Consider the following 26,816-nt stretch of genomic DNA (forward strand, 5'->3'; position numbering starts at 1 on the left):
CATGAACGGGGGAGGGTCAGAGAGAGGGAGACACAGAATCTGAAACAGGCTCCAGGCTCCAAGCTGTCAGCACAGAGCCCGACGCGTGGCTCGAACTCACAGACCGCGAGATCATGACCTGAGCCGAAGTCGGCCACTTAGGCGCCCCTGTTTTAACATCTTTAAGAGATTGGTATCCCATCCCTTCATACCAACTCTCCTCATATAGCGTTGAATTTTTTTTTTTTTTTGCCATATCTCAGGTGACAAATATTCCACACAATATCAGGTTAAGTTGCAATCATTCACTGATTATATAAAATATGTCCATAGGCTTTCTTATTTTGTGTCTCTCAATATTCTCCAAGCAAAAATAATAACTAAATCTAGAAGGCAATTAATTAGTGGTAACTAAGACTCTTTAAGTTTATAAATTTACCCAAATTTAGATACATAAAGGAGAGAATAATCTGAATTGACACTTCAGTTTTCATATGCAATGGAAAAAAGAAAAACTATTAAATATAAAGACAGACATAATTATATTAATTGCTAGAGAAAAAAATTTCTCTTAGTTTTGCTTGTTGGATCCCATAAACAGATGTTTCCAAAAAAGAAGTCAAAAAAAAAAAAAAAAAGGGGGCGCCTGGGTGGTGCAGTCGGTTAAGCGTCCGACTTCAGCCAGGTCACGATCTCGCGGTCCGGGAGTTCGAGCCCCGCGTCAGGCTCTGGGCTGATGGCTCAGAGCCTGGAGCCTGTTTCCGATTCTGTGTCTCCCTCTCTCTCTGCCCCTCCCCCGTTCATGCTCTGTCTCTCTCTGTCCCAAAAATAAAATAAACGTTGAAAAAACATTATAAAAAAAAAAAAGAAGTCTTTCCCCAACATCCATAATAATAAAAATAAGAAACCTGTATTTATTGATAATTTCAGCCTGCATTCATTGATAGTTTTAGTGCTTCTGAGCACTACCATTTTTCATTTTATTAATGTAAAAATCTGCCATCTTGATTGGTATACATTATTTGCTTCATGAGTTAGGTATAGACTGACATAATTTTAGAAGGAAAGAATAACTTTTCTAAATGCACAAATTTACGTTTTTAAGTTTATTTGTTTTGAGAGAGAGAGAGCACAGGGGAGGGGCAGAGAGAGGAGAGAGAGAATCCCAAGCAGGCTCCACCTTATTAGTATGGAACCCAACATGGGGCCCAATCTCATGAACCATGAGATCATGACCTGAGCTGAAAACCAAGAGTCAGATGTTCCACCAACTGAACCATCCAGGCACCCCCACAAATTTAAATTACATTTTGTTTATCACTAAATGATTCCATTATGTAAAGGGATGTCACTTTTACTTCATTTTCCTAGAAATACATTTAGTAAAATAACAACACGAATTATACTCTTTTCCAGGATCCAGTATTAAATAGGAAAGGCAAAACAAAACAAAACAAAACAAAAAAACAGCCTGTATAGAGTTATTTTGCACAAAATCACAAAGCAAAATGAATTTAAAAGCAAATGATCCCTTTGGAATGTATATTTTCTTTTTTTTTTCTGTTGGTCTGATTTTAAAAAAATCATTCTCTATCAAAAGTGGGGTCTCATTGCCAGCACATTTTCATTGTCTCATTTTCTCTTATACCATCCTGAAGTATTTCACATTTTGCCTTAGATATAATATTGTGCTGGAGTTTCATTTCATTGTTCACATGAATGCTGTTCAGCTCTATCCCAATTCTATTTCATTTCCGTGAAAGATATTGAATTTTGAAGTTGTCTTTTATAAAAGTTGTGTTCCTCACACAAATGAAACAAGTCTGGAACTACAAAACCGAAAATTAAAGGGGAACTTGTGGTCAGGTAAAAAAGAAATAGGCTGGAACTGTAGGGTCGGTGCTGTAGACGCTACATGTCACATAAAATCGTGTGCATAAGTTAGCCCGCCTTTGTGGGCAATGCTAACTCAGAGGTCCCATCCTCATAAGTAAGGGTACATTTCAGATTTTCTACACCTGGCCGGTGTCTTATCTGATGCTCAGCTTCACTGTGAGCAATATGAGCTAATAGATTCCTCCTTGAAAATTTGAATGTCATGATTATTCCATTAGGCTTGGGTCTGTCAAAAATCTGATGTCAATAGTAACCCAGCTTCATGATTTCATCTAGCCGTTAAATCAAATCTAACACTGGGCTAGAATCATAGGTAGGCTTTCATGCCCTCTGCTGGATGTTCAAAGAAAAAGCTACACCCTTTAGCAGTAAGAAAAGCTTTGTTTAAAAAAAAAGGAATGGTCTTTAACAGAAGACGGAAACACTCTAGTCCTATTAGAATTAAAATCTGAGACAACAGGTTAAAAGAATTTTAAAATGGGCACTGAGGAGGACACTTGTTGGGATGAGCACTGGGTGTTGTATGTAAGCGGTGAATCCTGGGAATCGACCCTCAAAACCAAGAGCACACTGTATACACTGTATGTTAGCCAACTTGACAATAAATTATATTTTAAAAATATGCAAATAAAATAAATAGAATTTTAAAAATTTATTGGTGAACTAAGATGCAAGTAAAGATTTTCAGAAATGAGATGACAGAAAAAAACACAGGTTTATCATTTTAAATTTCTTTTTAAAAGTTTATGATAATCATATAATCCAAATTAGTTTTATTACTTTCAGTTGTTTTCAGTGGACCATAAAGAGCATCTGCTAGAACTTCTAAGTCTCTGTCTGGAGATCAGAGCAAAATAGTGGAAACTCTAATATTAAAAATCATACTAACTTTGGTAGAAAAAATACATCCAGAACCTCGTACAATAATTAACATGTAACAGTTGTTTAGTATGTGGTTTTTTAGAATTAAGTAAAAAACGTAGTCTGGGATCTCTGATGAGGTCTTTGCCAAAAAAGTTTTTATGGAAAGAAACTCTTTTTCTACCAGCCTTACTTGCCTGCCCACACCCTATCCCCATTCTTTCTTCCCTACCCCCCTAAATTAACCAGCCTACCACATGCCAAGCATACGTGTTGGTTAGGCTTGTCCTGACACATAAATTCAAGTCACAAAAATAAATTCCGATCACTTCAACCATATTGTCACTAATGTCTTTGGGAAGCTCCAGATGCTCAATCATTAGCCCTGTTTCCAGATGTGCTTATACTTTTCTAGGTAGCAATGTAGCCACTGCCTGGGATGAATTTTAACATATGAAGCTCATCGGATATGAACAAAAACTCCCTAGCATTACTTATTTGAGATAAACTTAACTGTAACCCATTTTCTCTGATGTTTATTTTTGTAGCCACTTATGAAGTTAGAGGATCATTGTGGAAAAAAACCTGGAATAGGAATTGAAAGATCAAAATGCCTAGTCTGTAATATAGTCTCCCATGCTAATGACTTGCTACACGTCTTGGGCAAGTCAATTACCCTTCCACAACCCACATTTTCTAATCTGTTAAATGAAGACAGTGATATATTTTTATATTTATATTTACATATATAGAGAGAATTAAAGTAACACACATATTTAGTTTTAAAAGTCAAATAGTACTGTCGACTCATGATAAAAGCCAGCCCTTCTCCAAGTCCTATTTCTTGAGGCAATAATTTTCAACTCATTTAGTGTTTTGCTTCAGATACTTATGACCTAATTTCCAAATGATGTACTTTACCATTGTTGTTTTCTTTTACTTTTAGATATTATTCACTGACTTCCCACCATCTGACTACGATTTAGTTTTCTTATTAAATCCTACCACCTTTCCTCAATCACACTTCCCCCTCTGCCTAGCTTGTCGAGATGACTAATGTTCAATGTAAAACTCAATATTAATTATTTACATTATTCATAGCGTAACCATTTCGGGGGCTGAAGGGTTAATCCAACCTCTGTTTTTCATAGATTTATAATTGCCTTGTCTTTTCAGTTCCTTCACTTTCCATTTACCAATCATTAATTTATCACCACATTTTCATTTATATCTTTTCCTTTATCATCCCTCTTATCATCCTACACCATTTGCTGTCATGTTCTGACTGGAACTGGCTCTTCTATGGGTTGCTTAATACTATCTTCCTGTAGATCATGTTTATGATAATTTCCAGAATTCCCTTCACCTCTCTTACCTCTTATTCTTGGGCCCTTCTACATTGTTACAGCATGAATTTGCTTCATTCTTCTCAGTTTCTTCCCTGGAGACACTTAGCAAAGTAGATAAACTTGAAACCCAAATTAATTATGATTTCTCCATCTATACACATCTGAGACATCTTCCAGGTACTAAAATCTTGTTGTGCATCCTCTTTGTCATCTTCTTGCCACTCTCTTTGTTCTTGTGAATTAAAAACATTTTTACTTTTTTACTGTAATCTTAGTGGATTTCAGAAGGGAGTGGATATGTTCAATTTCCCATGGATATCCTGAAGTTAGGAATAGCTTGGTCACAAAATTATGACAATAAAATCTGAAAGCAGTGTGTGCATCTTAAACCCTGCATGCCTACCTGGGATTATTAAAGTACATTAACACAAGTTTCTCTGGTCTTCTTTCAACAGTAGATACTAATGAGGTTATTTTAGCAGCACTAAGCCAGCTGTCCCTGGCTCTTACCCACATTCACTGTCATAAAGCCTTGTCCCCATCAAATCTCATCCTGTTATTTTTGGGACTTTCCAGAACTAGGTAACATTGCTTAAAAAATGTGTTTGAATACATGCTAAGTAACAGACTCTTTTATACCCTTGGATATAAATTATTGAATAATGCAAAAGTCCCTCCCACATAGATTTGCATTCTATCAAGGGAAGATGAATACAGATTTTAAATAGAATTCAAATATGTAGTAGAGTAGATGAAAAATTCTTTGGAAAAAGTATATCTGAGAGAAAGAATTGAAAGTATCAGGTCTGGGAAAGGTTGCAATTTAGAATAATCAGGGGCACCTGGGTGGCTAAGTTGGTTGAATATCTGACTCTTGACTTTGACTCAGATCATGAGTTTGTGGTTACTGGGTTCAAGCCCCACATTGGGCTCTGTGCTGACAGAGTGGATCCTGCTTCAGATTCTCTCTCTCTCCCTCTTCCCCCTCCCTGCTCTCTCTCTCTCTCTCTCTCAAAATAAATAAAGTCAAGAAAAACCTTAAATTATGAAAAAAAGTAGAATAATCAGGGTGGGTTTCATGAAAAGGTGACATTGGGACAAAGACTTAGAGGAAGTAAAAGGGTGAAATAATATCGATATCTGGGGGAAAAGTATTGCAGGCAAAAGAAACAGTGAGTACCAGAGTCCCTAACAGAAAGATGCAGGGAGGTTAACACCTGATAGGTCTGATAACAGTGTTCCTGGGGCAAATGAGGAAGGATATGACTCAAAGGAAAGAAGACTGAACAGGGTATTGATCCTACAGGGCCATGGGTCAAGGACTTCGGCATTCTCTCTCAGTGAGGTGGAATGTCATTGGAGTTTAGTTAAAGGACATGATCCTCTTTACATTTTGAAAAAATGACTCCGGCTACTGTGTTGGAAACAGAATACAGAAAGGCAGGCTAGAAGCAAAAGGACAAGTTGAGATGCTATTACAACCATCCAGGCAAGAACTGGTAGTGACTGGCTCACAGCAGAGATGCAGTAGAAACTGTATAGAGTGTAGGCTTATTTTGAAGTTAAAGCCAAGCCAGTCCATTTTCTTGTTTTGTTTGTTATTTTTTTAAATATTAATTTTTTTTATCAATTTATTTATTTATTTTGAGAGAGAGAGAGAGAGAGAGAGAGTGAGCATGAGTGCGATGGGGCAGAGAGAGGAGAGAGGATTCCAAGCAGGCTCTAACATGGGGCTCCAACTCATGAACCATGAGATTGTGACATAAGCCGAGGTCAAGAGTCAGACGCTTAAATGACTGAGCCACCCAGGTGCCCAAGAGCCAAGCCATTTTCTGACAACACGGATATAGGAAATGACACAAAGGGAAGACTCAAAAATGACTCCAAGTTCTTTGGTCTGAGCAACTGGATATTTGCTGTTACCATCAATTGAGATGAAGGAGGTTTGGATAAACACATCTGGGAAAAGATCAAGAGATAAATTTGGTCAAGTTAAATTTAAGAGGTATATTAGATGAATAAGTGGAGATACAGGTTGTTTTGTTCGACAAATTTGTCAGCCGATGACAGCCGGACATGTGCCACGGATTTCTTTTTCTGCCCCCCTTGCTCATGGCCACCGCAAAAATGCCAGTTGAAAATGTCCCATTGCTACTTCTGTACTCAGGGTTCTCAATGAGAACATTGATATCTATGCCAAAGGTTCTTATCATAGTTCCCCAAGAAATGCCAAGTCTTCAGACACCAGAGAAAGGCTGAGGGCTCCAGAGTCCATATCTACTCATACAAAATGAGAGCTTTCTTTTTCTCCACACTGTGCTATTACATATGGTCCACAGCTTAGGTAGAGTTCTTCAGCTTCTATCTACACTTTCTCTCTCCTCAGGCTGAGACAGGCAACTGTTTGAACTGGGCTCTTAATCTTCCTCTTCATTCATCCTTCACCCTTCAATTCTGAGTGTCCCTTGTTCCCTAGTGTCACCTTTTACCTTAATTCAAATATTCTCTTTCTGGTCTGGGTCTGGCACCATGCTCGGGTCATTGTGAAATTATGATAATTCTCATTAATTCCATACTAGGGGGGAGGTCAGATTAAAAGAGAGATAATAAGGCCAGGAAAGCTGTGATGTGTACTTGGAGTGAAATCCCAAACTTAATGAAGACCCACTCCATGCATTAATCACTGTCTATTTGAGTACTGATGGAGAAACATTGACTTGATTGTGTAGCACAAAATATAACACAGCAATGATACACTAAGGGTCCACTAATTTACTACTGAAATATCTTCCTGACCAAAATTCTTTCCCCACATTCATTCTTCTGCCTATTTGTCCTTTTTCAGGCTATATTAATTGATTTCTGGGAATTCCCACTAAATAAAAGAATTGTTCCTAAATTTGATTTTTAGAATTAAAAATATTTCTGATGTTTCCAGTTGATGATCCAGAGCTAAAATCGACTTGATTTCAGAGTTTCTTCATATGGAGGTGGGGGTCCTAATGTGCCAAAACATGGAGCAGGATACAGTTCAGGGTTTTGAGTTTGAAGGTGAATTCCAACAGTTGAATTCACAGCCATTTCTGTCCCTGGAAAGAGAAAAACGGGGACTTGTAATCTTTCTAGTCAGCATAAAACAGAAGTACAGGAACTGCCTAATAAAATCTGGCATTTCTTGGATCACTAGAGCAACAGAAAATTATTTGTACCCTTGAGAAAAAATTTACAAGTATCTTGCTCTCTACAGTGATAGGTTAGTCACTATAGCAAGAAAATTTGCTCTCGTGAACAGATTATATCATCATTGACTAACCCATCAAGAAGCATTTACATTTTAGCAGCTGAAAGTAGGAGGGATGCCCTTTTTGGTAGATTAGAAGATAAGATTCCTGTAAATACTAATGGTATTTTAGCTAATGTTTCCTTCATGGGAAATGCAAATTTCAATACAAATATTTAAATATAATGTCTGAACTCCATTATTTTAGATTTATGCTCTGCAAACTACAACTAACATAATTAAACATTTCTCTATAATAAATAGTAAAAATGTTAACTTGTGCAAAGTTTGCACTTAAAGTACACACACACAATAAAGAAAAAACATTACAAAAGTTTTGAAAAATGCTTCAAAATCAAAAATTTGACTTTATTATTATTTTTAAATTTTTTTATGTTTATTTTAGAGACGACAGAGCATGAGTAGGGGGAGGGGCAGAGAGGGAGAGGGAGGGAGACATGGAATCCAAAGCAGGCTCCAGGCTCTAGCTGTGGACACAGAGCCTGACAAGAGGCGGTGGGGGGAAGGGGGACTCAAATTCATGAATCCTGAAATCATGACCTGAGCAGAAGTTGGACACTTAACTGACTGAGCCACCCAGGCGCCCCAAAATTTCAACTATTAAATTATGCACTCTAGACACCATTAAATATCAAAAACAAGCATTTTCTTCCTCAAACTGATCACTTGGAGAGATGAACTTATTTCAGTACCTCTTTTGGAAATCTATTAGTATTCCCTTGAAAGATTGTTACTATTTTTGAGTTACAACAGGAACCAACAGTAATATTTCATAACGACATCTCTCCCTCTCCCTTTATATATATATATGTATATATATATATATATATATATATATATATATATATATATATTAACCAGGGTCTTCGGCTGTCTTGAAATGATTTGATTCCTTCTTTTCAAAACAATAACAACTATAAATTTCAGTAACAGCTCTAAATTCACCATTAAAGAAAAAAATAGGCCCTTGAAATAAATCTAGCTCTTTGACCATTTTTTGTATATTGAATTTAATTGGAACACAGCTATGTCATTCATTTACATATTGTCCCTTTTTGCATTACAATGGCAGAGATGAGTAGTCCCCACAGAGACAACTGGCCTGCAAAACCAAATGTGTTTCCTATCTAGCCCTTAATAGAGAAAGTTGGCTGACCTCTTCTTGAAGAGTTAAAATGTGATACCACCAAGGAGATCCCAAAGAAAATGACACAATTATCAAAACAACTTAAGGAATAGTTACATGTTAGGCAATAGCTGTATCACTGGAATCCAAATGCAGGTTGCTCAGAATCTTTACTTTGGAATGAATAATGTTTATTTGGAACCGTGAATGTTCATACATTTGTATTTGTATTCACTGGCTGGGAGAGCAGAGTAGAAGAATTCAAACATTAATATAATGTATGAGGGGTAGAGAATGTTGAATGGAAACCTGGTTCAGCACTTCCCTGGAGGAATTATTTATTTAATTGAATGATCTACTCCTAAGCTATTACATAACAATTCTGTATGTCAGTTTTCTCCTATGCAATAAAAGGATAATGTCAGTATCTATGTCTGTAAAAGCAAGGCTAAATGAATTTAGAGTGCTTAAAACAAAACCTGATACATAATAATTATCCATTAATAACTAATTATCATTAGTAGTAGTAGTAGATATATCAAGAACTCTACCATATGCCAGGAATATGCATGCATTTTCTTTTATTTACAATATTATGTTCTAATTTATCTTATTTTAATGGTTAAATATTTAATCATTATCATTATCAACATTATAGCACAGAGATTATTAAACAGAATAATTTGTGGAGTTAGAGGCTTTTGCAGTTAGGAAACTTAGGATGATGTAAGCTAAGTCTGAGGCACTGGATAAAACAGTTAACATTGGCAAAGCGTATTTGCCCCAGCACCTCCCTGCATTGTGGGTACTGGTACTAAGCATTGTCCATTTCCTAGGTGAACTGCTCCTGGTATATCTAGTAGCAAGTCAATGGTCATTTAGCTATCATTCTGCCTGGAGTGGTTGATCAGATTAACTTGACAATTTTTAGCTCAAATTTATCTCTACTGCTGTTATTACCAATATTGTGCTTCTGGCAGATGGATATTAACAATTACTCTCTGTGGTAGGTAAGTTTTATGTTATCGTCTTACTACAAATTTGGCCGTTGCTCTTAAGCCTGTTATGAAAACCACAGGGCATTCATTTGATCAACATAACTAACTCCATGTGCTCAGAAAGCTTTTGTGAAATCAAACATATATCAGTTTTTAATTTTTTTTCAAAGCAGGTTTACAGACAATACCGGTACCCTCCACTTTCCGAATGTTCTCATTACCCCACTTCTGTTTTATGAAACACGTCCATTAGTAACTGCTTTTGCTAACCGAAATTCAAAGAGGGTTTTTGTTTTTACAAAAAAGGGTGAAAAGAGAATGATGTTCAGTATTTGTTTCGCAGTGAGCCACTGTAGAGGCCGTGTGCACCTGAGCAGGAGAGTGGCCCCACACAGCTCCTTCCCTGCAGCTACACTCCACCTCCCAACATCAAGCCACCATGGCTTTGAAATGTGTCTGTGAGCATCTCTCTGTGCTTTATCTTGACCTCCTTTGTGCATTCAGTAGCAAGGTGTGTTCTAAGGAATCAGAAAAGACAGGTTATTTTTGGGGTCTGGAAACACTCAAAAATTTTTCCATATAAATTAATGGTAATCGCTTCTTTAAGTCTTTTCGGCTTATGAAAGGCTTGCTTTCAGATAGCGGGGGATATCTGTATCGTATGAAGGGAGCGGTGAGCAGACATAATTTTTATGTTCTGACAAATTAAGCTGGAAGAACTCAGTTAAAATGCCTGCAAACATCCTGTCATTTTCTATGGAACTTCTGGCGAAGGTATGAGTTTGTTGTTGAATTCTGTAAAACCAATCTACTCACTGCTGAGTTTTTATAGCCAGAGTTCAGATTTCCCACATCGTTAAGAGCAGTCCCATTGACTTGCCTTATTGAACTTGCCCCTTCCACTTCTTTCATCTCTTTTCATTTCTGTATCTCATTCCTTCCTCTTCTATCAGAGTGGTGGACAGTGCCTGAATTTCAGTCACTGTTCTACTATCGGCTGTGTCACTTGATTTCTAAGTGCCTTGCTTCCCTCATCTTTAGAGTGTTCAGAATGATAGTGGACCCCTCGTAAGGTGGTAGAGAAGAATAAACGAGACTAGAGATGGTAGTACAGAGCATGGCACATGGTAAATGCTCAATAAATTGTGAGCCGTTACTATTATCATGCCCTGAAAAGAAAGCATGTGAATGAAATACTCCCTCTTTCCTCGCCTAAAACGAGTCACAGAATATTTACATGGAGAACATAAAGTATACAGAAATAACACTTCAGAAACCATCCTAGGGGCACCCTGGTGGCTGTTAGTTATGTGTCCAGCTCCGACTCAGATCGTGGTCTTACGGTTCATGAGTTTGAGCCCCATATCTGTGCTGTTGGTGCAGAGCCTCCTTTAGATCCTCTGTCTCCCTCTCTCTCTGCCCTTCCCCTATTCTCTCCCTCTGTCTTTCAAAATAAATAAACATTAAGAAAAAAAAAAAAAAAAAAGAAACCATCTGAAGATAAGATAGGATCCGGGAGAATTGGGGGAGGAAAGGAGGGACATGGAAGGGCAGGCTTCTTCTCTGTCCCTGTCCAGTTCTCTTTCCCCTCCCCAATTCAGAACCCTCCCATTTAATCATTGCTGAAAGTTTAGTACTTCTATTTACCCTGAAGTAAGAAAAGGGGAAGATTATCTCTGAAATTGCAGAAGAAATGGGGTCAGGAAGATTAGATCTGAAAGGCAGCATTATTGAGGAGATCAGCCCCCAAGAGGAGCTAAGCCAAGATGAGTGTCTTCAGGAAGGGTGTCAATGTGGGTGCTCACCTTGTTGGCTTCTCAGGAATAGCATGGGATCTGTTTTCTGCCCTGTTAGAGCTAATAGGACCCAGCTCTGAATCACATAGGATGGAAAAGCAGTCAATATAGATTTTATAGTAATTTATTACTTTAGTTAAATAATGGCAAGGATCTCTCTGCTATGCTGTCAATAATGGTGGGATTCTCTCCTCTATGCTCTCAAATTTTCTTTTCTAATGAACACTAGATTGCTTTTTCTCCCTCAAGCCCTTAGTCCTTCTCTCACCTACCAGACCCCAAACGTTTTTCTTTTCATTATCCTTAAATGTCTTGCTTTCTCATAAATAAGAGAATTCAGCTTCAAAACCTTATTTTCAGTGAAAACTTATTTTCATTATTTTCAGTAAATTAACAGAAAAATTTCTGTTCATAAACAAATTTAAAACTTCTTTGCCATTTTTTAAATGCAGATTTAATAAGCAAAACCATTAAACTGACAAACTCAAAACTTTTTCTTAAGTCACTTGTATTTTCTCTCTGTTCAGCCTGTCTCACAGTCCTTGATCTTGGGGTACAGATGGTTATGGAGAATTTTAATGATTTTCTTTTCCCACTTTACTAAAAATTTGCATACATTCCTTTAAAAAATCACTTTCTGTTGCCCAATGTGGGTTCTCTCAACTTATACATTTGAAGGAGGGAAAACCTGCAAATCTCTTGTTTTCTGTGGACTTTGCAGATAAGAAGGATCTTAAAAGCATCATTAAAATAGGTAAGGCAAGGTAAGGCCATAAGACAACATTGAAACAAGAAATCATGTCTGCCCCTAACACAGGTGCTGAGTTAATTCTAGAACTGCTAGGGTCTGATGACTGAAAGAAGGGGTGAGAGGTCTCAGAGACCACTTTATGGACAACCCCATTCAGGAAGGCATAGGACGTTGAACAGGTCCTTCCCAGGGAATAGCACGGATGCTAAGGGAAAACGAAGGATCCAGGAGATGAGTCAGGGGTAGCAGGGGAGGGTGATAATGGGAAGACAGACTATCTAGGAGACCCCTGGGGCTGAGTCCAGGAAAAGGAGGCGGGACTGACACAAGAGAACAAAACAAAACAAACAAACAAAAAACAAGCATGACTTTAGGGCTTGTATGAAATAAATAGGTATTAATTTCAGTACTCAAAATATCTCCAGCTTCAAACTGTAGATTCCTTCTCCTTTTGCTCTTATCTTTCCCCTTTCCCTTCACCCTCCTGACTTTCTTTTGATCCCCCTCTTTCTTTCTTTCCCTAGCAGTACCACCCTTCCTCCTTACCCTCCAAGGGGGTAGCAGAGAGATTTTTTTCTCCCTTTATGGTGTGCAAATAATTTCATTGTGATATGTTATGGACATGGAAACATAACATGTTTACACACTGTTTACGAGGATCCCAGGCCACACATTTGCCTTTCTCTCTTGGATATTTCTAATTGAGATAATTGACAACTTGGTGGGGTGCCTGGGTGGCTCAGTCGATTAAGTGTCCGACTTCAGCTCAGGTCATGATCTCGTGGTTTGTGGGTTTGAGCCCTGCATCAGGCTCTGTGCTGATAGCTCAGAGCCTGGAGCCTGCTTCGGATTCTGTGTCTTCTTCTCTCTCTCTGCCCCTCCCCTGTGCTATTTCTCTCTCTCTCTCTCTCTCTCTCTCTCTCTCTCTCTCTCTCTCATAAATAAATAAATAAGTAAATAAATAAATAAACATTAAAAAAAAAGGTCATTGACAACTTGAGCCATAATAATATTGCCTGGAATTGCTAGTGAGAGAAATCTCCCATTGTACACATTTTAACAGCACTCAATTTCAGTCTACTCTACCTTTCCATATTCTGTCAAAATTCTCTTCTTGGCTCTTCAGTTGAGGGCAGCTTCTATGGGACCCTGAGAGTCAAATCTTGGATCCACAGATCAGAAGAGCAGAGCTGTTTCAACTAATATATTCAACAAATAGTGGCAATAGAATGAGATAATTTTTGAAGAAATAAAATAAAGATCTAGGAAGAAACCCAAGTTTAATAGAGCAAATCCAGTTCTCTCCATTAAAATGTTTTAAATGACCCATTTCCGACATTTTGTATTCAGGAGGGAATTTGCTATCTTCCTCTTTGTGCTCAGAGGGTGGCAGGGAGTCCAGAAATCTTATTTCATATTCTCGCGTCACCATTATCTTCCAACTGGGTTCTCATTTTCCTCTGTCCTCTGACCTGAGACTGTGAGGAAAACACAGGTGAAGCCCCATACCCAGCCGTGTGGGTGTGTGAATCTGGCAGTGACGGGATCACCTTGAAGCTGTAAGCGCATACTCTATGGGGTACTGTGGAGATTTGGGTCCTGACCTCCCCTGTAGCCGTAAAAAGATCCTGTAGTGGTTCTTCATTTCTCTTTTGGAGGAAACCTCTTTTTCCAGAAACAGTAGATCGAAAGAATCGTTTGTCAGGGGAAATGAAAGTGTAATGGGGATCCAGTGGGGAAATGAAATCCAGTCTGGGTCTGGGTCTGGGTTTCAGAATGCCTTAAAAAATTGACTCTCTGGGATGTGTAATACACAAATTGCTAGTCAGAAAGATATCACTAAAGATCACAGAGAATACCACTTCAAAAATTATTCTGTTGCAATTTTTTTTTTCAGAGAGAGAGAGAAAGTGAAAGAGAGCACAAGGGGCGATGTGGCAGAGGGAGAGAGAACCCCATGCAGGTCAGGGATCATGACCTGAGCTGAAATCGAAAATCAGATGCTTAACCAACTGAGCCACTCAAGTGCCCCTGTTCTATTTTTTTTTTTTTTTTTTTTTTTTAGAGAGGAAATACAGGAATGCAAGGAAGCACAACTCTGGGAGCCACATTCACATCCAAGACTGTGTGAATAGCTGTTCACTGTCTGTACAGCTACTCTGAGCAACCCTGAGATAGGATAGATGGGTGGGAGGTGGGATAACCTAACACACAACTAGGCAAGGGGAAAATAAATAAATAAATAAATAGAAATGGGAAACTGAGCCTGTGGTCCTAAGATGGAAAGCGACAAAAATGAGTTTTGTAATAACTTCAGCTGAGGGAGAGTTTATGTGTTTCTTGAGCAAAGTAAGATTCAGTGAGCTACCAGTGGGATTAAGGAGGACCCAAGAGAATGAGAAAGGGGATGTGGATTCTGGGGAGTAATCCCTACCGTTGAGGAATCACCCAGTGGAAATGTCTGGAGGTTTGACATACCAGGCTGTACTTAGCACAAGGGATGAGGTGACTAAGCCATGAGTGTCCTGCCCAGATTTCTGCTGGCTCCCTGCCCTCAATTATGGACAACTTGAAGTCTATTAGTTGACTTGCAGCAAAGGCCTATGTGGTATATTTATCCAGCACAGTGAGAAAAGTATATAACATCCTTTGGGAGAAATAATAGCCACTTTTCCAGGTTGGTTTTTAGCAGTTAGAAATAACATCCAAGAAGCCCCAATCTTGTGCCTAGCACTTGGTAGATGTGAAATAAACTGTGACTGTATTTTTTTAAAGAACCATTTCTTCCCAAGTATATTCTTTTCCTGTCCTTAATGACTTCAGGGTCATATAGTAATACAGAGAATGTGATTCTAATGCCCTGCATTTGATATGATTATATTCAGATTATTGCAGTAATCGATCATGCTTGACACCTTCTCTCCCAGTAATACCTGTCTGTGGAGGCAAGTTCAGGCAAATTCAAAAGCATATGTGTAAACCACCACACAGGAAATAGAAAACATCAGATAAATGGGGATATAACTGTGGCAAATAAACTGTGTTAAAAATGATAACAGTATAACTGGGTAGCTTACTTATTATGAGGAGACATTTTTAAAGATTCAAGACAGTCTAGAAAAGAGTCTTCTTCTGAGTAAGTAAAGGCTAAGAAGACCAGAGAAGATTCTCCTCTTTAGAAACTCAAGTCAGGTTGGAAGAATCATAATTGCATTTATTTGTTAAATATCTCAAATCAAATAAAGAAAAATAGACCAATGTGGCCATGTTGACCACTTTGACTAATAAAATTTATTAGAATGTCAGTGACCCGATTTCCTCCTATGCTTAATAGAATGTGTTCAATCTTAAGAGAAAGATTATTTTTTCATTGGAGACTTTAATTATCCTTCCCCAAGTAACCATTTCTCAAATTGACATGTGTTTCTTCCATTAAATATAACTTTTTAAAAAGTCAATAATAAATATAATCCCTAAATCTTAGAGTACCAAGTTTTGATATTAAAACATTTAAGCTAATTTTTTACCCCACTTTTTATTTAGCTGTTGGTTTTCTCAGGGCATGCCCTGCTCCATCTATTAAAAATCTTATGCTGGTCCAAGTTCCTGGAGGGTGGCTGTTAATCTCCACCACACTCTCCCAAGGCAACTATGGATGGTGTACAAAATAGCATCTTAAAGGGAAAGTTTCACAACAGACGGTCTGGTGGAGAACAATGCTTAACACAAATAAATAAACTATGATCTGTGACCTCCCAGATCAATTAAGTGATAGTTCTATTACTTACAGCTAAGGCTGCAGCTACAAATAACTCTGAAAACTTGGATCCATTCCTTACTCTTATGTAAACTAGAAAATAGCAGAAAGGGCATAGTTTTGGGGGTGGGGGTTGGAAGCAGGCAGGATCAGGGTGCTACTTGTGTGTCTGGAGAGAAAGGACATGGATATTGACATCCGCCTACCCGATTCCAAGTATTTCAGGCTGTCCATTGGTAGCAGACAATCTGGAAAGTGTGGTTCAATGTCATTGCAGATAAGTGAGGCATAGAGAACTTAGTAAATGAGACTATGAACACAAGGCAGGCTAGACTTATATCAAAGGCTCAGAAAGACTATTCTGTACCTTAAACCCTACCACTCACTTGGAGAGACAAGTCCTGTGTCTCTCTTCGCTTTTGTGTATTGACTGAGAAAATGTTTAGGTCTATCCTTGTACTAAACTACGAGTCATTTCCCTAAGTCACATTTGGCGGGGGGGGGTGGGGATCCTCCTTTCTTCTGAAGTTATCTCATGTAGACTTTCTCCTCACTGAATTCCTTTGAGTCTCTAATAAACTATGTTTTGTTCTCAGTTCACCAATCTGCTTTCCAGAGGTTAGTTTTTCAATTCACTACAAACCATTAGATTTCTAACAGGAAGTCTAGAAGTGTGCAGACAGCTCACCATAAACGGGGTCCAAGTCTCCAACAGCAAAAACAGCCATAGTGCGTCTTGGGGAATCAATTCGAGGTCTCTGCAGCCAGCAATGGAGGCAGGAGAACACTACTCCACAGAGAAGAGCCACCAGGAAAATCAGCAACAAGAACCTGATGCCAGAAGAAGCAGCAGAGGAGTAAGTAAGACTGCTGCTACTTCCTGGAGAAGGGGCAAGAGCTTCAGGAGCTAGGATGCAAGGTTCTGTGAGGCCGGATTCCTTGAGCAATCCCCTGCCACACCTCATCCATCCTCACTGAACCAGGAATATTCCCTGCTGCAGAGTGGTGGATCTTGCCAGGGGGTAATGATCATTTCCTCTGGAAATTGGAGGGGTGTTCTAAGGAACGGGATCTTTGTTCCTTCCTTCATTCATTCATTATTCCTTTCTTTCAGCCAGCCAGCCATACATTCAACTAGTATTTAAGCAACTGAACAGGTTCTAAATGTTGGGGTTGGGGATTTAAAGGTGGACAAGACAGGAGCTAACCTTCTAATTGAGAGAACTGATAAACTTGCTTAGAAAATATGGAAGTCATGTATGAGGAGATTGATAACAACTGTCTTATAATTTCTGAAGGACTAGCTTATAAAAGGCAGCGGTTTTATTTTGAGGGTTTTCAAGACTTTTGGAATCAGTAGAGGAGTCATGTGGTGGAGATTTCAAGAGAAAGAACAATTATTTTACTGTTACATGTCTCTAATTTGGGAACAAGATATTATTCCTAAAAATAGTTATGTTCCCTGTCACAGGAAGTACATTAGTAAACAGGGGACAATAAACTGAAAATGATGTTTCCACATGTATTACATGACCCCTAACATTTCCTTAACTGTATGATTTCATGTGCCATCTCCATTATTTAGGACACAGAGTGTATACATAACACCAAAAATTTATCACAAATTGGGATGTCCTTACCAGATATACCAGCCATTTGTGTATTGATCTTTATAGTTTATGCACCTGGTGGTAGAAGGACAATAGTTAGTGCTGGACCTCTAGCTGGTCAAAGCCTATTCTTTCAGACCATGTTATCCGTTCTGACCCTACCAGTTTCCCTGGAACAATACTCACTGCACATCACACCCCGCCCCAGCCCAATTAAGCAAATGTATACAGTGTGCCCGCTTCATTCAGGACACTAAGAATACAGGTAAATGTGAAACTATCCGAAACATACATAGATAATTGCACTTTAATAGGTTTGATTATCGAGTTACATATATGGTTGCGTATTGAGAAAGTAGTGACTAACTTCCCAGGGCTAACATGTCATAGGTATTAGGTATTAGGCAGATAATCTTCCCACCATTCTGTTTATCCAGAGACCTAGACTTTTTTAAAATGCAGTCACCTGGAAGGTTTAAAATCTGTTAACCTTTAATATTTTGGTAAAAAGAAGCAGGCTGGAAACCAGCTTGGAAGAAGAAATTGGGAAAAAGGGAAAATGAATGAATGTGGGTACATGTGCCGTTTATCAAGGAATGAGAAGCTGATTTCTTCAGTCAGGATGGACAAATCATTTGTGTGTCTAGGCACGATTAAATCATTCTGGGACAAGTTTATTTACTTATTTTTAGTTTTCAAAGAGAGAGAGACTGCAAGAGGGGAAGAGGGGGAGAGAGAGAGAGAGAGAGAGAGAGAGAGAGAGAGAGAATCTTAAGTAAGCTCTACTCTCAGCATAAAACCTGACGTGGGGTTCATCACAGGGCTTGGTCCCATGACCTTGGGATCATGACCTGAGCTGAAATCAAGAGTCAGATGCTCAACCCATTGAGCCACCCAGGTGCCCTTCTTGGATAAGTTTTAAAAGATCACACGAAAACAAAATTCAAAGAACAAAAACAAAAACAAAAAAACAAAAGAAAACAAAAACAAATGAACATACACATTTAAAAAAAAGAAAAAAAAAACAACAAAAAAGAAAACAAAATCTGCAGTGTGATTTTCAGGGGGTTTCACTCCCCAGGTGGAGATACCTCTGTGATATTCCACTATGCCAGGCATGGTACGCTGAATGTAGGTTTGCTGACAGCATTTTCTCATACTTCAGTACATGGACCATTATCAAAGTATTCTGGGATTAAACAGTGGAAACCTGTTCATCACAGCTCGATAAGCTTGTGAGTTGGAGCTGTACTTAATCATGGCTACTTCAGTCTTTGTTAAAATAACACTCAGTACTTTTCAGCTTGAAAGCACTCATAACTGTCAGCTAATTTATTGCTCCCAACATCTCCAAGGAGGCAGTGTGTCATGTTTATCATCACACTAGTCAGAAGTGACTTTTTAACAGTTGTGAAGTGTCAACATAAAAATTTTACCCCAAATATTTAATAGGAAACTTAATCACCCAGAGAACAGGTTTTTTTTTTTTTCCTTTCATTTTTTGTGTTTTAGATTGTGTGCGTGTGTGTGTGTGTGTGTGTGTGTGTGTGTGTGTGTGTTCACCTAAAGTCACAGGTTCAAAAGGCTGGGAAAAAATGGCAGCTGAAGTATAACTTTAATAAAGCATCCTAAGACAAGCAATCATCAACAAAGCATTTAAAAATATTAATGCCACATCCTTATAAAAGAATGTTATCCAGTCATCAAAAAGAATGTAGATTCATATTTATAATTAAAAGCTTTGTGAAGTAAAATGATATAGAGGGCTCAATTCTACTTTGTATATTTTCTTTCATACAATTACAATGATTTCACAAAATAGTTATTATATAGTAGTGCACTCATATACACCAAATTACTAACAATGCTTCCTTCTCTGGCAGATGGTATCATGAGGCTCTTTATCTTTTCCATATTTCCATACTGTTTGAAAATACGATGTATTATATTTATAGCCATACAATTTTAAATATTATCTTAAAAATATATAAATCTTAAATATGTAGTACCCTGCCTTAGATGGATGTGGGGGAATTCTCTTGTGTCCTAGCCCAATAAAAGAGAAGAAGGTTCCTGTCTGGAATCTTAAAATCTGAGGGCATGATCAGAAGTGTGGATTTCTTCATCTTCCTCCATTATAAATCTGTGCTTACTCTCCGTACATGTAAAAATAGACCATATCCTTATCAGAATGTCAATTCTAAAGATTAACTACCTCAATTTGTTTCTCAGATCTAATTTTTGAGCCACTCAATATTTGTTTCCAGTGATAGCAATTATCCAAATTGACTTATTTCACTTTCTCTTTCTGATCCTGTGCACCCACAGGTGCAGTTTCTGATATGCCCTAAATACAATGGCCAAGAAGCAATTAGCTGGACAAATGCTAAGTGATTAAATAATTTCAGAATTGCAGGCACCTTTGGGATCATTTCTTTCACTCTCAGAATTTTACATACTTTACAACGAAAACCCAGAGTAGGAAAGTCAGTGGGGAAGTCACTAGCTGGCCAAAGAATGGATTTATTTATTTATTTATTTATTTATTTATTTATTTTTAATTTAAAAAAAAATGTTTATTTATTTTTGACAGAGAGACATAGAGCACGAACACGGTAAGAGCAAAGAGAGAGGGAGACACAGAATCTGAAGCAGGCTCCAGGCTCTGAGCTGTCAGCACAGAGCCTAACATGGGGCTCAAACCCATGAACTGTGAGATCATGACCTGAAGGGAAGTCAGACCCTTAACCAACTGAGCCACCCAGGTGCCCCAAGGCTGAAGAATTCAAACCAGATTACAGGTCTTCTGACTCTGTGTGCTTCCCTCCTATTCCCCCCCCCCCCCCATTATTTCCATGTTTTTCTCAAGGTCAATTTTTAAAGATTTTTCTTTTTTTTTCTTTTTTTTTTTTCATTTTAAGTAGGTTCCAAGCCCAACGTGGGGCTTAAACTCATGACCCTGGGATCAAGGGTCTTATACTCTATTGACTGAGCCAGCCAGGTGCCCCTTAAACAGATTTTTCTTAATTCTTAAAAAAAAAAAAAACAGTATCTAAACTGTAATAATGTTCTAATTGCTCGAATTTTAGATGCAAGATAGTCAGTGTAGGAAAAGTTGCAATTTTAAAAAAATGAAGTTACTATTTGGAGATTTATATATGATTGGTCAAATTGGGAAGATGCCAAAAATGAAAAAACGATCAGGAGAAATGAGAACCAACTCTGATGCTTAAGAAAGATGTTCCCAATAATCAGAGTTCTCTGGAAGTGGTTGTTGATGCACATCATTTCTGACCCTACTGGAAGGCTATTGTCCTTTTCTGCTTGGGTGTTGTGGAGATGATTCTTCCTCTACAGAGATGATTAGACTTATTGATCTTTATTATTCTTCTCAGTGCTGAGATTCTGTGGACCTAAGATTAACTACCATTTCATTAATTTGATAAATTCAGGAAGAAAACTGCAGAGTCACTCTGTTGGCTCCTTTGCTAGAATCGCCCAGAACTTCCTGTGCCAGGCATTCTTCTAAACCAGTTATATAACTTCAGGGGAATTAACTCGCTTTCCAATTTACAACGTTATTAGGTAAGGTCACAATATTATAATCCTCATTTTACAATTCAGAAAATTCAGTCGGGGAGACATTAACTAGCTTGCCCAAGATAACAGAGCTACAAGTGGGAGAGTCAGGCTTCACATCCAGACCGTCTGGCAGTGGAGTCGGTGTCTCCTACCACCATGCAGCAACCCCCCCCAACCGCCCCGGGAACAGTAAAAGCCGGCTCTGGCCTCACATTACTATGTGGAGTCCTGCCTGAATGCATTCAGTATCCTGTGCTCCTAAATGTTTCAAAAATATTAAAAATCCCCCCCCCCCCAAAAAAAGAAAAAAATAGAAATGAGAGTGTGGAGGGTCTCACACAGAGAGACTAAGCCAAGAGTGAGATCATTTTTTAAACTGAATGTAGTATGTAAAATTAGAACCCAACTCGAGATCTGGCTTAACCTTTCTAGCAGTGAAGAGGATGAGAGGGAGAACTGGCTATATGGTATCCTCTAAAATTAACAAAATCATGCAGCATTACTCACCAGATGCACAACTATTCCTGGAGTAGACACCAGGGGAGAATTCAAACTATGGGGCTTTATGAAGAGGGTACTGTGGGCAATAGGAGCAGTGTTTTTCATATGCCCTTAGAGTAAATGCAGTAACAAATTTCATGGGTCCTTTCTTTTTTAAACCATTCCTTAACATAGGCAAAAGTGAGATTTAGCTACAATAGTCTGGGAGAGAGATAGGTGCCATATCATATCACCCAGAGACGGGTGACTTGACTTAATTAATCGAGGGGAGGTTGTGTAGTATCTAGAAGAATAGGCGAATCATATATCCCTCAGGTATTTCTGCCAGTGTATCACTTCATTTAATATTAGACATACAATATAGTTTTGTAGTGCAAAATTATAGCACGTATACAGTAGTATAATAGTACATACAGTATACGTATGTGTATGATACATGTGTATAGTTGTAATATAAAATTCTGGACTCAGGAGTCAGTCCTGGGTCCAAATCCAAGCTCTGCATTTTACTTGCTTACTCTTGAGAAAAACACTTCACTTCCTCAAACCAGGTTAGATGGCGACATATTAATCAATTAATGCAATCTGTTAATGCAATTCATTTACAGAATCCTATATATGTATGATCATACATAGTATTTAAATTTTATACAAAGACAGCCTAGCAATGCGTTGTTCATACTAAAGAAATGCTTAGATCAGAGAAAATACGTTTGAAAACAGATTTATTTTTTTTTTAATTTTTTTTTCAACATTTATTTATTTTTGGGACAGAGAGAGACAGAGCATGAACGGGGGAGGGGCAGAGAGAGAGAGGGAGACACAGAATCGGAAACAGGCTCCAGGCTCTGAGCCATCAGCCCAGAGCCCGACGCAGGGCTCGAACTCGCGGACCGCGAGATCGTGACCTGGCTGAAGTCGGACGCTTAACCGACTGCGCCACCCAGGCGCCCCTGAAAACAGATTTAAATAGAACTAATCATCTCTCAAACACCTTCCTGTGGTGACAAAAGATTTGGGAAAGCATCTTCAATGTATACAGTCACTTAATCCCACCTGCGATACCAGGTACTTTCTTGCCTTCTCTTTTTATCTTCTGCTAACTTGCATTTTATTTGAAGTAGTTTCTTATTTCCATTCAAAAGAAATGGTATTAAATAGTGACAAATACATCAGACATTTACATGCAAAGTGAGGTAGCCAAAAAATTGTACTTAAGTACTAATTGAAACCCTGCGTTAACTCGCTGCTGTCTCCCTTTGAGTCTCCATTTCTTTATGTGAAAGGGAGACCAGTGGCCTCAGTGACTCTAAAGGCAGCTTATCAAGTTCCTCAACAGTATAGTTTCCTATCATGTTGGAGAATTACGTTCAACATTTATGAGCCTTTCCAATTATGAATTTCTGTTTCTCTTATTCTGGGTCAAAGGCAGAAGAGATTGGGCAAGATGAGGCAGCCAGGAGGTCCAGAGTTAAGTAAATACATCAGTCATCAAGACCTCCATTATGCCACAAACACCAGAAGACAGAAAAAAACAAGTCTAAGATCAGTGCAAAGAAAGAACAAAGGAGAGCAACGGAAAAGCTGGAAGAACAGCACAGACTTAACATGCAGCTTATCAATAATGAGATGAACCACCAAAACCAAGTGAATGGTTCCAGGGCCGAGGAAGGCATTCACATAACATGGCCTCTTAATTTGGAGGCAATGCCCAGGCCTTGAGACTGTGGCCTTGAGGGTAACTGGCAACGATAATTGAAAACAGTTAGTTGGCAGTGAGGGCTACACCCAGGAGAAGACAGTGCTTGGCAGACATGCTTTTCTGACACTTGCACAAAGTCACAGTGCATTACAGTTGTCATTAATCAGCAGCAGTGTTATTAATGGCACCTTCTCCCCATTTCCCGAATAGAATTCTGGGAACCATTAAGTCTATAGCACAAAGAGTGAGAAAATTGAGGCAATTATTCACGTAGTATACATCAAAAGCACTTTGAAATATACATATAATACACGTTAGAATTTTTGTGAGTTTGCTTCTATTTGAAAATGAATATGCAGAAAACTGCAGCCCACTATCACTGTGACTTAGGAGTGTGGATGCAACCATAGATGACGTTGTGATTCTTTCATGAACCTAAAGAACCCTCAATACCTCAGTGGTGGAGAATGGAGTAAGCAAAAATACCTAGAAATCAATGAGGCCCCATATATTTAACAAAGCCAATCATAATGAAAGTGCATCTTTTTTCTGCGTTTAGAAAAATTGAGCCATTTGCATTTAAAAACAATTTACTCTTACTTTGCTTGCATGATTATAATCATGTGAAACTCATTTGGGGCTTCTCAAATGACTTGAGCCTTATTTATTCTTTGAATTTTGAAAATGCTAAATAAAAACATGGAGCCTCTTGCTATTTACTTACATTTCCTTTTCTTCACATGGTGGGTCCGAGAGCACCAACTGAAACACATGTTTAGAACAATGAAACCCGAACTTCTCATTAGTCTAATCCTTTAATACAAATGGCGCTTAGAGACAATGTGGGTTTATATCATTTCGTTTGTTTTTTTAATTAAAAGCTCTGTTGCAGAGTCTATTATTGGTGCACAGAATTTTAATTGAAAAATAAAAATCTCTGGATAGATCCTCTAGCTCAGCAGTGACAGGGGATATACATTGTGAGCCAGATTCCTATCCTACACACCCTTACAGATGGATGTGAAAATGCCTTTTGTTCGTTCTGCAGGCAGATTTGGCTTGCTCTAAAGACCTTTTTTGCACCTTGCATTTTTTCTTTGTTTTCACATTTTAGCCAGAGGAAGGAAGTTCATTATTTGCGAGTAGTATTTTCACACAAAGAAATCAAGTTCCCTACCTGAAAACAGAAGTCCATTCCATTAGCATTAATGGGTGTTAAATATATGCATGAAGAAGTGACTTAAACTACCTCGAAGGGGAAGGTCGATTTAAAATTACATGACATTCCAGTTGAGATTTACTTTTCTCTCTTTATCAAAGAAGAGAGAAAAAGTAATAACCTTGATTGCTTTGTTTTAAACAACCCAAACCATAGGAATTTCAATATAATTATCTTAGTTCTCTGTGTTGAGCCTTGCAGGTTACAATAACACATCACAGAGGAAAGAAAGTACTCCTTCCTAGAGGTTTTGTTTGTAGGTTTGTTTTTCCCTTGAACTGAGACTCTTTCAAGAAAATCTTTACAAGTCATTTATATGTAGTCCTAAAACTTGGGTTAAGGAGATCAGTGTAGTATTTATTTTTCTGGACTATACCACACAAATAACAGAACAGATACGAAGTTTCAAAATTTAAAATGATAGGCTTGGGAATTTTTGTGAGACACGTCTTTTTTCCCTTTAATCCCGAATGCATCCTCTTCAGCACCTTATATTTACACCACCACGTTTATCTGGGCAAAGAGATTTGTGGAGTCGCAGATGGAGCCATGAATTGGCCATCAGAGAGCATGGTAATGAACAATTTATAAGCACAGAAAATGAGTTGCACTCTCTTTTGCTAGAAATGCTGCAAATAGATTTGCATACTAACTGAGAGGAAAATGAACATTCAAATTTTGTTCATAAGGAAAGTTTATTTATGAGTAGATGAAATCATTTGGGATCCAGCTTAACAGATAAACAAATAAAGCCCGCATTTCAATTTCAAGTCACTTCCTAGACTTCTTGGGTGCTGCACCCTACCTAGCAAGGGGTCCACAGTCTTATATTATTACCACCTCGCTGCCAATGCATTAGCTGTCAGGCTTCAGGCTTATCGTGAAATGGTGAGCAAAGTCTTAATGTATTTCAGACCTAAATCTTTCAGATACATTGCGTTCAAGTAACACAGATACAGAGATGCGGGTATTAGTCTGAATGAGATGCTAGAGCAGAGGAGTCAAAATAAACTCTAAGATGGTTCTGTCTACATTACTCAGCACTGAAAAAATGGTCAAGCCTTAAGTACACTTGCAGGCAACAGTAAACATGTCTTAAAATGAATCCTGCCGCAGCAGTTTGATATATCAATAACATTTTTTATTTAAAAAAATTCACAGCCTAGTAAAGTTAAGCAAAGACTAAATTGCATCATATTACTTCAACAGCAACAGAACTGATACAGATACAGAAGAAAGAAAACTACTGTCATGGACCATTTTGTTTTCTGTATCTCTGACCAGTAAATATAATAAGTCATAAGATGCTGGTAACACTGTCTTAAACAGAAACTTCTAAATGTAAGAGTAGTTAAGGTACCCAAAGAACAAACTATCACAATCAGATTCTTAGAGTACCTCCAAAAATCTTTTCCCGAAAAGAGAGATGGTTACCTGGAATAGTGGCAAACACGAGGTTCCCATTTTTGAGATGACTGATGTAAAACGAAAAGGTCTGGATCTCACCATACTTGAAGAACAAGCTGCTCGAAACTGGTGTCTGGCCGTCTGTGTTGATCTCCCTCTTTTCCTAGAACTTGTTAGCCTCTAAGTTATGCTTCCTACCAAAGCACTCATTAATGGTGCTCCTTGTGACTGGTAACATGCACGCTGGGGCAGGCATGTTGGGTGCGTGCGCACAGGTACACAGAGTTCAAGGAATTTCAATGTAAGGTCAGAACCCTGGTAGTTTGTCAAGTCCTTAGAAGCCAGGGTTATACATGCTGACCTGCAAAACCAGCTGGCTGCTTAAATTACTCAGGTCATTCAAGAGCATGTTTTATTCCAGGGCATTTCTGGGTTTTATACAGAATCTGGTACCTGGAATGTTTATTTAGTTTTCTTCCCTTTGTTGATCCTTTTTGCTCCTCTTTTTCTACATATCATTTCCAGTCCCAGGTCTAACCCAATCTTGGGCATAAAGCCTTCCTTTTCTCATCATGACCACACCCTACTTTTAAACAGTGTATATTTCAAAGTTTATTTTAATGAAATGACACAATCACAAAAAAATAAAATAAAACTTTGCAAAAATATCTAAGGAAGTACTGAAAAAGAATAAAGAGGCACAAAGTTACTTTATATTAAGACTTATTAGAAAAATATAGAAATTTACAAAAATTGGTACTGATGTTTGTAAACAATAAGATAAATTTAACAGGAGCACATGGGTGGTTCAGTCCATTAAATGTCTGACTCTTGATTTTGGCTAAAGTCATGATCTCATGGTTCGTGAGATCGAGCCCCACATCTGGCTCTGTGCTGACAGCATAGAACCTGCTTAAGATTCTCTCCCTCTCTGCCCCTCCTCTGCTCTCTCTCTCTCTCTTTCTCAATAAATAAATAAAT

The 26,816-nt window shown here is 38.2% G+C and overlaps 1 protein-coding gene across 2 annotated transcripts; it reads right to left on the minus strand.

Annotated features, from left to right (window-relative positions):
• Positions 1–867: 867 nt before the first annotated feature.
• Positions 868–26,103, minus strand: TMEM207 (transmembrane protein 207). Of its 2 annotated transcripts, XM_086674993.1 has the most exons (6): positions 25,863–26,103; positions 23,934–23,971; positions 17,455–17,499; positions 16,503–16,645; positions 11,316–11,382; positions 7,056–7,174 (listed from the first exon to the last, which is right to left on the minus strand). In XM_086674993.1, exons 1-6 carry the CDS (start codon positions 25,935–25,937, stop codon positions 7,117–7,119), a joined length of 426 nt encoding a protein of 141 aa, XP_086531119.1. In that variant the 5' UTR covers positions 25,938–26,103; the 3' UTR covers positions 7,056–7,116. The 2 variants fall into 2 exon arrangements, with proteins under 2 accessions (XP_025769909.1, XP_086531119.1); XM_025914124.2 differs by lacking the exon at positions 11,316–11,382 and having other exon boundaries at positions 868–7,174; positions 25,863–26,096.
• Between the last annotated feature and the right edge of the window lie 713 nt (positions 26,104–26,816).

Source organism: Puma concolor, chromosome C2 (assembly GCF_028749965.1).
Source record: "Puma concolor isolate L17-30 chromosome C2, mPumCon1.1.hap2, whole genome shotgun sequence".
NCBI classification, from domain to species: Eukaryota; Metazoa; Chordata; class Mammalia; order Carnivora; family Felidae; genus Puma; species Puma concolor.

What these genes read in the sequence shown, in the direction of transcription:
- TMEM207 (XM_025914124.2), bottom strand. Translation starts at nt 25,937, where the DNA reads ATGGTGAGATCCAGACCTTTTCGTTTTACATCAGTCATCTCAAAAATG. An exon ending in CGTGTTTGCCACTATTCCAG is followed by an intron (nt 23,972 to 25,862) that starts GTAACCATCTCT and finishes CATGTGTTTCAG; the next exon opens with TTGGTGCTCTCGGACCCACC. An exon ending in CCATGTGAAGAAAAGGAAAT is followed by an intron (nt 17,500 to 23,933) that starts GTAAGTAAATAG and finishes TTCTACCACCAG; the next exon opens with GTGCATAAACTATAAAGATC.